The following is a 14603-nucleotide window of genomic DNA, read 5'->3' on the forward strand; positions in this document are numbered from 1 at the left end:
TAAATATTTTAATTTTTAATAATTAATAAATAAAAAGTTAAATTTACGCCGACAATAGTCATTTGGCCGAATGAGAATAAGTAATATTATATATTGCAAATACATCAACTCAGATTTTATTTTTTTTAGTTGCATGGATCATTTCCGTGCCTTTAAGTTGATGTACATATCTTCTTCTTCAACAGGTCTTTCTCTTGGAAATCCGAACCTTTAAACCGTGCTTCATACGAAGAATAACGGAGTCACTTGTCGAGACAGGATGATCTTCCACCACCTGCACATGATAATTCTTGATGATAACAATGGCAGCCATCTTCATCTGAATGAAACTCTGATCCTTCCCCAAACAATTTCTGGGTCCAGCATTAAATGCTACAAACTTATAAGAAGGAACATGAACAAGCCCTTCCGTCTTCGAAATCCACCTCTCTGGCTTGAATTCTAAGCAATCTTCTCCCCATATTTCCTCCATCCTGGCCATTGTGTAAAACGAAAGCAACACCCTTTCATTTCTCTTCACAAAATGACCACTGGGAAGAACGTCTGCTTTCGCAGCCGTTTTGTGGTTGATTGGCAGCGGCGGGTACAGTCTTAACGTTTCACAGAAGGCGGCGTGGAGATAAATGAATTTCTTCAAATCATCATCTGCAATTTCAACGATTCTCTCACGGTCGCCATTTTTTTGAATATTTGATTTTATTTCTGCAAGAATTTTTTATTCTACTGATGGGTGTGTTGCGACGAGCCAGAAAAACCAAGTGAGGCCTGAACTTATGGTGTCTCTGCCGGCGGCGATCAGATTGAATGAAATGTCTCTAAAAAGTTCATCAGTCATTGTGAAACCACTGTTTTTAAATTCATCTATGGCTTCTTCTTCTTCCAAAAGGGCTGCTAATAAGTCAAATTCTTCTTCTTCCTCCTCCTCATCGGCTTTTCTCCGCCAGCTTAATCTTTCTTTCTTCACCGAGATGCAGTCATTCAAGAATTTATAAAAAGTTTCACCAGCAATCTGAAACTTTTTCTCTTCTCCAACTTGAAGCCATTTTTGCAGCTTCCAACAACTTTCCGGCTGGATTTGCCGGTAAAAAGCGGCCTCCTCCATCTTGGTAAACGCCTTTTCATACTCATTCGGTGGAAATCCAACAGAAAGAGAACCCGGGTTGGATCCTAAAACCAATTTACAGATATTATCAAAGGTGAAACGCTCAAAAACGTCTTGCAAATCCAGCGTGATTTTCAACTCTGAGGCATGATCAAGAACCGGGAACAAGCCATTTTCCACTTTTCTGTTGAAGGTTCTAACTAAAGCCGACTCATACTTCTTGTTCTTGAACAACGAATGCAGCACTTTCCTCTGAATTCTCCACATTTCACCGTCGGCATTGAAAATGCCCTCTCCCAGGACATCGAAAATCTCCTTGAACTCACGGCCCTTGGGATAGTTGTCGAAGTTTCTGCTGCAGATGTGGTGAATGTTCATCGGATCACTGGTGATGACGAAGTCCATACCGGCGAACCAGGGTCCTTTGACGTTATATGTCCACCGGGATTGCCTCAGTTTGTCGGTGACGAATTCGTGTATCCGCCTTGCGTTGTGGAGAAGCCCAGGCACCATCCCGAGTACAGGCCAGTTTCTGATGGGAGCCTTCCTGTCGAGCCACCATCGATGCATCAAGTATAAAATTATGAAGGCTAGAACAATGTCAATGTAACCGAGTGTAATCGCCATAGCAGAAAGTTTATGATGACTCAAGAGAGCTGGCTACTACTTTGTTTTTATAATGAAATTTTTTAAGATTTTTCAAATTAGGTTTTAATTCCATTAAATGTTTCAGATCTAAAACAGAGCAATACTATGTGTCACATTCTAAATACACAAATTAATATATATTTATATATCATTATATAATTAAATATTATTTCATCTTTAATTTAAGTCAATTAATCATATAATAACACATATAAAATATATACCTATTTTAATTACACATAGTTTTACGGCATAAACAAATAAGTATTCATTTAATTTATCCTATGTTAAAATTAAGCTTTCATTGAAATAAGTTGTACTTTAAGACCAATTTCATACAAAACATTATTTCAGGATTAATTAATGAATAATGTTTGATACATAAAAATAGTACATTCATTTAGGTTATATATGAGATAATATCAAAACCAATATTATGTATATTTAATTTGAATATATAAATATATATATATATATATATAATATATATATATATATATATATTATATTTTATATATAATTTTATGTGATTAAGTATTAATTTATATTTTATTTAAAATTATTTGATCGCACATATAAGTATATACATATTTGTATATAGAAAGTGGGTATATATAATTTTTTGTAATATCAATTGTAATTTTTTTTAAAATAAAACTATACACATAGTAATAAACATATGTCATGATGGGATTATGAGACTTTAATATGAAAAAATTACTAGTTTTTCACTTATCAAAAAGGGTTGTAATAAGTTATAAACTAAGATTATGCCATATTTGGTATTTCTACATTTTAAATGTGTTTTAAGTTCTTGAGTTAAAATCAAATACCCATTTTCTTTAACTTTAATTTTTTTATTAAATATAATTAGTCCGATCACAAGAACATTACGTTTTTTGGTAGCATAGGATTCTCATATCTTGATTTTTTGGCCACATGATGTGACCATTTATGCATTTATATCACTCTCTCTATATATGACGTGAACATGCATTTATATCACTCTCAACTATATGATATTATCCTGCCAAGTAAACATTCAATTTTAAAACGAAAAAAAAAAAAGAAAAGAAAAACATATAAATTTCGCACTTTCTGATTTTGGCTAAATACTAAATAAATGAAAATTAATTTTCGATAAGTTGTAAGTGGAATTTGAAAACCCAAACCCTATTAGAAGTTAACTAATTTTTTCTATGAGTTGTCCTTTTAAAACTTTATTTATTTAATAAATTATTTTATAAAATTTTTTATTAATTATTAATAATAATTAATATTATAAAAAATAATCAACTCCACGAAGATAATGTTAATTTTTATTACATTTTCTTTAAACTAATGTTTTTAACTAGTCTACCTCTCAAGTGACAATTAGATGTTCAGATGACAACACACTACACCATATCAGAGGAGTTGCATAATCAATCATTGCAAAAAAAGCTTCCATAAGAGGAAAATTAACGTTAAAAATAGATTTTTCATCTTTAAAGAGATCTAATGATAGGAAGTAAGGCTAAACCTAACACTCATCGCCACCCAACAGAGTCAAAGTAAGCCACGTGAACAACAGCAAAAGTAGTTAAACTTATCATTCAGCTTGAATGGTAGCAGCTGCTCTAGCGAATCCATCTGCTGTTCTTTAAGCATCTCAGTCATGTTCCTATCTACTTGAGCTTCAAGAAATGTGGCGCCAGAATCATCGCAATCAATAAAAGAACCATCTTTCAATCGCCCCGCAAAAGGGTAAAAGATTTTGTGAGAGGGAGAGTTTGAGTTTAGCAGATGTTTTGATGGGATCTTTGGTTGATGTTGAATAAAAGAAAATGAAATGGGGGAGGAACTAGTTGTTCCACAAGGCAAAGATTATGAGTTATCCAATAAATGGTTTGCTGTTGGAGAAGATGGTCTGAAGATTTCTTCGAAAATGATTTGGATTTCCATTTTTGCAAAATTTAATATCAAACTACTGTTTTTATTTACATTCATAACTAATATATAATCATTTAAAATAAAATTATATGTATAAATAATGAATACAAATTTGCATATAAACAATGACATATCACTATAGAATATCGATAATTTTAAGTTAAAAATAAAATAATATTCACTCACATAGTAACATATCATTGTTTGTGTACAAATTTATATTAATTATTTATGTATATAATTTAATATTAGGCAAAAAATTGAACTCATTGATTCTTCCCTTGGGCACCATTCATATTCCTCATTTTCAAAAATAGTTTCCTTCATTACATTTAAAGCTAAATCCACTTGACATGTTCTCAAACATTGTACGAACTGTTGTGGAGACGAGACGGTTATGCCTTTGGGCATAGCGGCGACATCCGATGAGGGTGGGATACCGAACCAATAGTAGTAGATTCAACAACAAATCGGGAAAGACATTTGCTGACCTACTTGGTCGGAGTTCCCACAGCAACCATTTTTTCGGCAAGCCCCCATCAAGCCCTTGTTAAGCTGCTTCAAGCGGAGAACGGACGTGCAATAGAACGTGTTAGTGTATTCTGGGAAGAAATCAAAGTAGATGTCCTTAATTGTGACTTGTATTGGGGTCTTATTGTAAAAATTAAGTGAATATTTAAATTTTCAAAAAATTGGTTGATAGGTCTATGTCATTGCTTGGATGGAAATGCTGCTATACTTTCATAATGAGAATAAGTAATATTATTTATTGCAAATACATCAACTCAGTTTTAATTTTATTTTAGCTGCATGGATCACTTCCGCGCCTTTAAGTTGATGTACATGTCTTCTTCTTCAACAGATCTTTCTCTTGGAAACCCGAACCTTCAAATCGTGCTTCATATGAAGAACAATGGAGTCACTAGTCGAAATAGGATGATCTTCCACCACCTGCACATGATAACTCTTGATGATAACAATGGCAGCCATCTTCATCTGAATGAAACTCTGATCCTTCCCCAAACAATTTCTGGGTCCAGCATGAAATGCTACAAACTTATAAGAAGGAACATGAACAAACCCTTCCGTCTTCGAAATCCACCTCTCCGGCTTGAATTCTAAGCAATCTTCTCCCCATATTTCCTCCATCCTGGCCATTGTGTAAAACGAAAGCAACACCCTTTCATTTCTCTTCACAAAATGACCACTGGGAAGAACGTCTGCTTTCGCAGCCGTTTTGTGGTTGATTGGCAGCGGTGGGTATAGTCTTAACGTTTCACAGAAGGCGGCGTGGAGATAAATGAATTTCTTCAACTTATCATCTGCACTTTCAACGAGTCTATCAGTGTCCCCATTTTTCTGAAAATTTGATTTTATTTCTGCAAGAATTTTTGATTCTACTGATGGGTGTGTTGCGACGAGCCAGAAAAACCAAGTGAGGCCTGAACTTATGGTGTCTCTGCCGGCGGCGATCAGATTGAATGATATGTCTCTTAAAAGTTCATCAGTCATTGTGAAACCACTGTTTTTAAATTCATCTATGGCTTCTTATTCTTCCAAAAGGGCTGTTAATAAGTCAAATTCTTCTTCTTCCTCCTCCTCATCGGCTTTTCTCCGCCAGCTTAATCTTTCTTTCTTCACCGAGATGCAGTCTCGCAAGAATTTTAAAAAAAGTTTCATAAGCAATCTGAAACTTTTTCTCTTCTCCAACTTGAAGCCATTTTTGCAGCTTCCAACAACTCTCCGGCACGATTTCCGGTAAAAAGCTGCCTCCTCCATCTTGTTATACGCCTTTTCATACTCATTCGGTGGAAATCCAACAGAAAGAGAACCCAGGTCGGATCCTAAAACCAATTTACAGATATTATCAAAGGTGAAACGCTGAAACACTTCTTGCAAATCCAGAGTGATTTTCAACTCTGAGGCATGATCAAGAACGGGAACAAGCCATTTTCCACTTTTCTGTTGATGGTTCTAACTAAAGCCGACTCATACTTGTTGTTTTTGAACAACGAATGCAGCATTTTCCTCTGAATTTTCCACATTTCACCGTTGGCATTGAAAATGCCCTCTCCCAGGGGTTTAAAAATCTCCTTGTACTCACGGCCCTTGGGATAGTTGGCAAAGTTTCTGCTGCAGATGTGGTGAATGTTCATCGGATCACTGGTGACGACGAGGTCCATATCGGCGAACCAGGGTCCTTTGAAGTTATATGTCCACCGGCTTGCCTCAGTTTGTCGGTGGCGAATTCGTGCATCCACCTTGCGTTTTGAAGAAGCCCCGGCACCATTCCGATTACAGGCCAGTTTCTGATGGGGGCCTTCCTGTCGAGCCACCATTGAAGCATCAAGTATAAAAATATGAAGGCTAGAACTATCTCAATGTAACCAAGTTGAATCGCCATTGCAGAAAGTTTATGACGACTCAAAAGAGCTGGCTAATACTTTGTTTTTATAATGAAATTTTTGAAGATTTTTCAAAATTATGTTTTAATTCCATTAAATGCACTGTATATTGGGTCACAAAAATTCAGTTTAAAAAAAAACAATATTATCCATATTTACACAAAAGATTACATATTTATATATTATTATATAATTAAATATTATTTTATTTTTAATTTAAAATTAATTAATTATATGACAGTATATATTAAATATATGTCCATTTTAAATACACGTGATTTTATTGATAAAAAATTAAATTTTCATTGAATTTATTGGCCAAGTTAATATTTTCCACCCAAGGTTTGGTGCAAATTTAACTTCTTACCTATTAACTATAGAAAATTCAAACTTCCACCTTTAAGCCAACTTTGTTAATGTCTTTTGTTAGTGTAAGCATGAAATGACGAATTTACCCCAAACAAGTAAAATGATGTTAATACCCTCATTATTAAAAAAATAATTGGATTTATAATTAAACATGAAATTATGATTTTACCTCTTATTATGTAATGAAGAAGTTCTGTATATTGTGTTTGTCTGCAGTGGATATAACCACACTTGAACTTCATATATATTGAACAGAAAAAAGTTAAACAACATCAAAGTTCTAAAGACTAAACACATTTACACCAATAGAAAACAAAACCAATATCAACAACTCAATCCCATTTCTGAGAACTAAACACATATACACCACCACAAAAACAGAACCAATATCCACAACTTGAAAAATCAACAAAAAATTTCTGTTTAAACAAAAAAGCAATTTCCTCTTGACTTGACTGAAATCCTCCTTCTCTAGACTAGACAAATGCAGGTTTCATGGATTTAATGGTTTTGGGAACCTAGGAAAAAAAAATTGAAAATTTTAACCTGGTAATTTGACAGTTATGAAACCTTTGCTGGAGAAATTAAAAAAAATAAAAATTGGGAAGCTGCATACTGTGCTCTTCCAGACTGAGATGGTGTGCATTGTGACCTCCCAGATTAACTTGTCATGGTAGCAATTGTCCTTCTCTGTTTGAAAAGAGTTAAGTGAAATATTAGAATTGAACAAGTAAATTGATATGACGTAAAAGTTGAGTTGAAGATTTTACCTTAGACCTAACTTTATTGGCATTGTCAAGATTATTTTTACATGACCTTTTGTTGTGTCCCAACTCATGGGGCTCACTGTATCTTAGGTTGAGACTGGTTTCCTTTTCCTTTCCTCTTCGAGTCCCTCATCTTTGTATTCTTTGGCCTTCCAAGCCTAGAGTGTCTAGAGTTGCTCTTCATTTCCATCTGCCCAACTTCGTTGATTAGGTACAGGGTGAATCATGGCCCCATATGTCCTCATATAGGTTGGTATCCTCAGCCTCTCATTTGCAAACTCCCCAAAATCAGAATAATTCATATACATAATTGCACAAATAGCATGCTGGCAAGGTAGTCCAGATAGTTGCCACATGCAACAGTCACAAAATTTCTTGTCCAGATTCAAACAATAACTTTTGTTAAGTATATCTGTCATATCAATAACCTCATACTCTCTCAACCAAGCATGCAAAATCCTATCATTCCTTGCTACCTCAATATTTTTATTCAATCTTAAAAGAACTAAAGGAGGCAGTGGGGTTACCCACTCAATCTCAGCCTTTAACCTCTATTGCAACCTCCTCATAATTCTCCTTCTATACATCTCCAACATACTGAGTATGTTATAATAAATTACTAGTTTTTCATTTATCAAAAAGGGTTGTAATAAATTATAAACTAGGATTATGCTATATTTGGTATTTCAACATTTTAAATGTGTTATAAGTTTCTTAAGTTAAAATCAAATAACCCATATATTCTTTAACATTAAATTTTTTTTATTAAATATTAAATTAGTCCAGTCACAAGAGCATTAAGTAAATTTGGTATTCTCATACCATGATTTTTGCCCACATGATGTGACCATTTATGGATTTATATCACTCAACTATATGATGTGAACATTCATGTATTTATATCACTCAACTATATGATGTTATCCTGCCAAGTAAACAATTAATTTAAAAAGGATAAAAATATACATATATAAATTTCACACTTTTCTTGGTCTTGGTTAAATACTACATAAGTGAAGAATATTATTTTGATATGTTGTTAAGAGGATTTAAAAACTCAACCTTTATATCTTAGAAGCTACCCTTTTATCACCTGAGTTACCTTTTATAGAGATTTACTTTATTTAATAAAATAGTTCAGTAATTTTTTATCATCAAAATTATATATCTCAGTTAAACTCATGTATCTATTTCTTAAGTGACAATTAATCATCTAAATAATAACACGGTACACCATATGAGAGTAGTTCCATAATCAATCATTACAAAAAAGGCTTCCTTAAGAGAAAATTTACCGTTAAAAATAGATTTTTCTTCTTTAAAGAGACCTAATGATAGGAAGTATGGGTAGTGCTGGATTCGATCTGAGCCGAGCTTAAGCTCGGCTCGGTTCACATATAGTTGAACTCGAGCTCGGTTAGGGTTGGCTCGTTTCAGGCTTATTCAAATCGAGTTTGAATTCGAGTTCGAATAGACTCGGTTCGAATCTAACTCTAAGTATGGCTAAACCTAACACTAATCGCCACCCCAATAGAGTCAAAGTAAGCCACGTGAACAACAGCAAAAGTAGTCAAACCTTTCATTCAGACTGAATGGTAGCAACTCCTCTAGCAAATCCATCTGCGGTTCTTTAAACATCTCAGTCATGTTCCCGTCTAGTTGAGCTTCAATAAATGTGGCACCAGAATCATCGCAATCAATAAAAGAACCATCTTTCAATCGCCCTGCAAAAGGGTAAAAGATTTTGTGAAAGGGAGAGTTTGAGTTTAGCAGATGTTTTGATGGGATCTTTCGTTGATGCTGAATAAAAGAAAATGAAATGGGGAGGAACTACTTGTTCCACAAGGTAAAAATGATTGCAACTTGTATTGGGGTCTTATTGTAAAAATTAAGTAACCTGATGGGTCCTTGGTAATCAGCAAAAAATCGTAACCAAGAGTCCTTAAACTGACTCTCCGTTAGGTCCGTTTTATTTAAAAAAAACGAAAAGAAAATATCCTTTTACTGTACTTTTTATTTTTAAGAACTATAAAACTATGTGTATCTATTTTGAGTATATAAATATATACATATTTATATATATCATTATATGATTGAATGATTTTAAATTAAGAATAAAATAATAATCAATTATATGATGATACATATGAGTGTGTATATATTTGTGTATCTAAAATACGTACATATAATATTGCTCTTTTACGAAATACAGAAAATCTTTCTCTTTCCAGAACTCTCTGTTCTCTCCCTCTTCGTTTTCCTCCGTTCATTCTTAGAGCTAGGGTTAATTTCTTGATTTTTGTTGCTTCTCTTGTGTTTTCCCACCCGACTTATTCACTAGCAGGCAATTAATATATTAATTTACATAATTTTTTTATTATTATTATATGAAGAAGTATATGATAGAGAATGGAGGTAAACGTAGACATAGGTACCTGATGGTAGGAGCTGAGAAGGATTATTGGCCATGGCGGTGAGTGCTGAAAATTTTGGCGATAAATAAAGGGGCTTCTTCTTTTAGGCGTTTGGCTGCTAGAACGGAAACATAGTCCCTCCTGGTCTCTTCCATTGTTAAGCTCCTCCCTCCCTCCCTCGAATACTTTTTAAAGCATTTCATAATCATTTAATGACATATCGATATATTAAAATTTTAAAATTAAACTAACATATTAATTTAAACTTAAAAATTTTATAAATTTCTTTAGAACAAATTGTAATTTCGCTTATGTTAAAATTTGGGGTATTTTCGTTTACCCATTTTGTGATCCCTTAAACGAAGCTCATACAGATAAAATATAAGAGAGATATTAGATATATGTATATATTTGAAATCATTTATAAATAAAAAATAAAATTAATTAAATAATTTGTAAACTTTTTAAATTTTTAATATACGTTTTCTATTATAAAACTCAAAATTAAAATTATGATACATTGTATATCTAAAAAAGATAATATCTTAATAGTAGACTAATATATTAAATCAAGAATATTATAAATGGTATTAAAATTGGACAATATCTTAACAGTAGAACCGAACTATTAAATCAAGAATGTTAAACTAAACTATAACCATGATAGAGTGTATTTAAAGTAGACAATATCCTTACAATTGACTAAACTATTGAATCGAAAATATTACAAGCCGAAATTAAAATCATAACTATAATAAATTGTGTATTCAAAATAGACAATATCTTAACAATGAATCGAATTATTAAATCAAAGATATTATAACCCAAAATCAGATATATAATACATTGTATATCTAAAATAGAGGATACGCTGATAATAAACAGGACTATATAAAAAATGTTTCAAATTATATTAAACACAAATGTATAAATAACCGATATCTTAATAGTGAGTTACACGGTAATAAATTATCGTTTCAGCCAAATTTCTGGTGGGACATATTCGTTAGGCTTCTTTTTTGCATGTGCATTTTACAAAGTGAAGACGGGCAAAATCCAAAGCAGCTTCGGTTTTTGAACCCCGGGATTCCATTGAGTTTTCTAGATTGAGAAGAACAGCAAATCTATGTTCACGTTTCACATCCAAATAAGTAAACCCATCAAGACCTTTAGATTACCCTCAAGAACTAAACAAAATGCCGGATGAAATAAAATTGATAAGGTCAGACAAAAATCTTGCAAAAAAATTATCTAGAATTGAATTCTAAAAATCTTCCACAATATATCATAAATAACATTAAATTCCACCAATCACTCAACAGATATCACAATTCCCCTAACTAGAAGCAATTTTGGATAAAAATGACAGGGCTAAACTCAACCAAAATCTAGCAGAGTAATTTGAACAAGCAGTATAGAAATAAATCCCAGTGTAAACATGTACCATTTGCCAAAAATCAATAGTAATGGCATTCTAATTTCTGAAGCAATCAACATAAGTGAAGGGATTGAGTCATACTTCATCCATGAACCTTCTAAAAGGAGGCTATTCGTGTCCACCCCAATAACATATATATTGCATCATCCTCCTAAGAAAAGTAATTCGTAGGATTATTTCATCAACACTATTGCGGTTGCCTACACAATGGGTTCACACACCCACAAGCAAACAGATCTAACTGGATTACTCGGCATTTTTCAGCCTGACCTTCTATAATAGCTATAAGCAATTGCGATAGTTGCAACTGCCCCAATCACTGCAGTTGCTGTAAGGACGTCCCTTTGCTCCAGTGATCCTATCCAACTTGACAATTTGCTTGGTGCTTTGATCTCCGTCCCTTTCTCATCCACACTTCCATTCATGCAGCATGAAAAGCCATTGGCACCCTGGCAACAACCACCCACATTTTCCTTGACTTGAGTGTTGTTAGCTTCATGTTTCTTGCTTTTCTCAGCTTCTTTACCATTGGGAAGCTTTTCTTCTTTGACTTTCCGATCTTCTTCCTTAGATGCCCCCAGTTGGCCCCTGTGGATGATCATTGATTTCACATTACAACATTCTATTGCAGTGAATCATGCTAGAGGTATAAAACTAATATAAAATTATGCAGAAAACAGAGAGTCAATCTTTCAACTGAGTGCATATAAATAATACTTATGCAAGGATGCTCTATAGAAGTAAATTGACCATATAAATTCATTCAATGGAATTAAAAGTAAATCCAAAGCTTTAGATGCCTCATCCGGCTCAACCATAAGTCTTTTTTAGGTTAGTCACAATGACTACCAAGACCAAAGAGGGAAAGTGGACAAAATTTCTACTTCATGGAAACAAAATAAAGTCATGTCTTATAGCATTCATATCAATGATATTTGTTTACTTGTTAACAAACTTCAAAGCAGTATTCAGCTAACAAATAGAATCAAAGATCCTGGAAGATAAACTAATGAATATTTAAAAATAATAATAATGAGAACAGCTTGCAAATAAACTTAACAATCAACAGTAGGAAATAAGACTAGCAGAAAGAAGAATCAATAGTAAGTTCTGGCAGAAACATCTAAATACACATCCATGGAAAGAGGACAAATGGACACTTCTTTCTATGTTAGCATCTTAACACACTTATATCCTTTATAATCCCATCTATTAGTGCTATATCATATCCATAATATCTGTTTACTTGTTAACAAACGCATAGAATTATATCCAACGCAGAAATTTAAAAAAATCGATTCACCAGTTAAAGTAATTTGCAAATTGAGCACCCCTGTCTGAAACAAAATCATTGAAACTGCAATTATCTGCAAATCTAAAAAAGATTTCATGAAAGCAATAAGACAAACCTCCAAAGACGTTCTATTATTTCTCCCTTTGCAATATGTTGATCAAGCATTGCAGGAACATCATCAGGAGTAACATAGCCATACCTACAATCAAACACCAAAAACTATTCAGATTTGCAATTATATTGAATTTCCAACCGCTCTATATTAGGGCAAGCATAGAGTAGAATCCAGATTTTACCAATGACCCATAATTTTCCCTTCTGAATCAGGACTGTAGATGATCAAGTTTCCAGCATACTTGTGCCCTCCAATATGGGAGCATGGACTGACAAAGATTTGATCCTTCAGTCCTCGCATCTCAATCTCCTCATTAAGCTTTTCAATTAGAGCTGGGCCACAAACACCGCATCTCTTATCTCGACTACCATGAGCACATACAAAAACATATGATCCAGTCATTGCCTCCTGCACTCCAGAAGCCCATGGTTTTCCGTTGACAAGAACATCATCAACAAAGCTTTCTACATCTGAGTCCTTCAAACCCCTTCAGCATCAAATCCATCACAATTTTAGAACATGAAAATCATTTCAATTTACATGTATAACAGCAAACTAAAATCAAATTTAAAAATTAAAAATCAAGCAGTAACTTACTTGTACTTGATCATTTCGGGGAAAATCAGCACATCCCCTTCACTTCCTTCGCCTCCACCACATATCGTAACCTTCGTCTATAAAATCAAAGAAATCCAAATCAATCAATCCTCTCATTCAAAAAGCTCAAAACAAAAAAAAAAAAAAAAACGAAATGAACATCTAAAAACGACAACCAACTAACCTTGACAGTGATGTCGTTTTTGCGAGCTTTAATAGCGGAGGCAAGCAGCTTAGGAAGAGGATCCTCTTGGGACTCCTCGACACGCGGGAGCCACGCATCTGGTCCTTTGTAAGAGAGGAACACGTGGCGGTCGTAGGAATCCACAGTCCCCGACAAGTTTTCTTTGTACATTTCCTGCCGCGAGAACCCAAACTTGGCTTCATCTTCGGCGGAGATCGTCGACATGCTGCTCAGGGCGCTTACCTTCCGAACTCGGACTCTGAGTGTCGGACTTGGATTCAGTTGAACGGAGCCGCAAGAAAGAGAAACAGCAGGCTTTCTCGGAGTAAAATGAGAAAGATTTTGATGAGCGGCAGATATGAGAGTGCGACTCGCGTGCGCAGTGTGCATAGGGAAAGTGCGTGTGTTGTATCTATTAGCAAGTTTTTGGGAAGATCATAAAAGGCTTGGATAGAGAGTGGAAACACGCGCCCGAGACAATTGCAAATAGGTTATGATTCAAATTGAGTTGGAGCTCATATGTTTTGAATTCATTTTAAAATTTTTTCAACTCAGTTTATTAGATAAAAATTAAATGTAAATTAAATTTTAAGTTTGATTTGATATTTTAATTGAAAAAATGGCTGAAATAATTTTATTTTGATGAATATTTTTTTTCAAAATTTTTTAGATTTACTAATTTAGTAAACTAAACACCTTTAATATTTGAATTTAAATTTAAATTCAAAAATATTTAATTTTTAAATTTATTTAAATTTAAATTCGAATAAACCCAGCATAAATAGAACGCTGATTACAGGCTCTTACCAATTAAGTAGATCTAACATCTACATTCGCGTAAAAGAGGTACCATTGGTGTATATAAACTATATTAAAATAATCCATCCATTATTAGAGTCAAATATTTTGTATAATTTATTTAGTATGCAATTGCAGGCGGGAAGATATCTCGTGTACGCCAGCCGACAGAGACGACAAATGGGGTTCCACGTGTAAGACTCCAGATTTCTCTTCCAGCCTAACCGCGTGGTTAAAGCAAGCGGGTGCGTTATATCTCGGTAAGAAAATAATTAATTTTACGAAAAAGGACACGCAGGCTAAAGTGAGAGATAAGTATCTCACACGAATCAGGCTTCCAGAATTGACAGTATGGCACGTGGATAAAAAAGTATTTAAAGAAATAAAAGCAATCTCAGAAATTAAATTCATATTCAATCTTTCCCTAATTAGTTAAAAAGGCCTTGAAAATAAAGTAATTGGACTGGGGATGTAACAGTATGGCATGGGAGGCGCGTGGTCGTGGATGGGATTGGTGACGTAGGCTGTGACGAACATATT

The 14603-nt window shown here is 33.8% G+C and overlaps 3 protein-coding genes, 1 long non-coding RNA gene and 1 pseudogene across 6 annotated transcripts; all 5 read right to left on the reverse strand.

Moving 5' to 3' along the window:
- On the reverse strand, positions 1–1767 carry LOC123208072 (annotated as a pseudogene).
- A 2770-nt stretch (positions 1768–4537) lies between these two features.
- On the reverse strand, positions 4538–5194 carry LOC123208075 (alkane hydroxylase MAH1-like). Its single transcript, XM_044625529.1, has one exon. It carries the CDS (start codon positions 5192–5194, stop codon positions 4538–4540), a length of 657 nt encoding a protein of 218 aa, XP_044481464.1.
- A 36-nt stretch (positions 5195–5230) lies between these two features.
- LOC123208076 (alkane hydroxylase MAH1-like) lies at positions 5231–6021 on the reverse strand. The gene is made up of 2 exons (XM_044625530.1): positions 5601–6021; positions 5231–5526 (listed from the first exon to the last, which is right to left on the reverse strand). The coding sequence occupies exons 1-2, from the start codon at positions 6019–6021 to the stop codon at positions 5231–5233; spliced, it is 717 nt and encodes a 238-aa protein (XP_044481465.1).
- A 655-nt stretch (positions 6022–6676) lies between these two features.
- On the reverse strand, positions 6677–9983 carry LOC123208073. Of its 3 annotated transcripts, XR_006500646.1 has the most exons (4): positions 9659–9982; positions 7227–8947; positions 7073–7146; positions 6677–6974 (listed from the first exon to the last, which is right to left on the reverse strand). It is a non-coding gene; the product is annotated as an uncharacterized LOC123208073 (long non-coding RNA). The 3 variants fall into 3 exon arrangements; XR_006500645.1 differs by having other exon boundaries at positions 6677–7146; positions 9659–9983; XR_006500647.1 differs by having other exon boundaries at positions 6677–7146; positions 7227–8148; positions 9659–9835.
- A 1100-nt stretch (positions 9984–11083) lies between these two features.
- Positions 11084–13692, reverse strand: LOC123208078 (altered inheritance of mitochondria protein 32-like). Its single transcript, XM_044625532.1, has 5 exons — positions 13266–13692; positions 13082–13158; positions 12666–12971; positions 12485–12568; positions 11084–11663 (listed from the first exon to the last, which is right to left on the reverse strand). Exons 1-5 carry the CDS (start codon positions 13653–13655, stop codon positions 11336–11338), a joined length of 1185 nt encoding a protein of 394 aa, XP_044481467.1. The 5' UTR covers positions 13656–13692; the 3' UTR covers positions 11084–11335.
- Between the last annotated feature and the right edge of the window lie 911 nt (positions 13693–14603).

This window comes from Mangifera indica, unplaced genomic scaffold (assembly GCF_011075055.1).
Source record: "Mangifera indica cultivar Alphonso unplaced genomic scaffold, CATAS_Mindica_2.1 Un_0134, whole genome shotgun sequence".
NCBI lineage: Eukaryota > Viridiplantae > Streptophyta > Magnoliopsida > Sapindales > Anacardiaceae > Mangifera > Mangifera indica.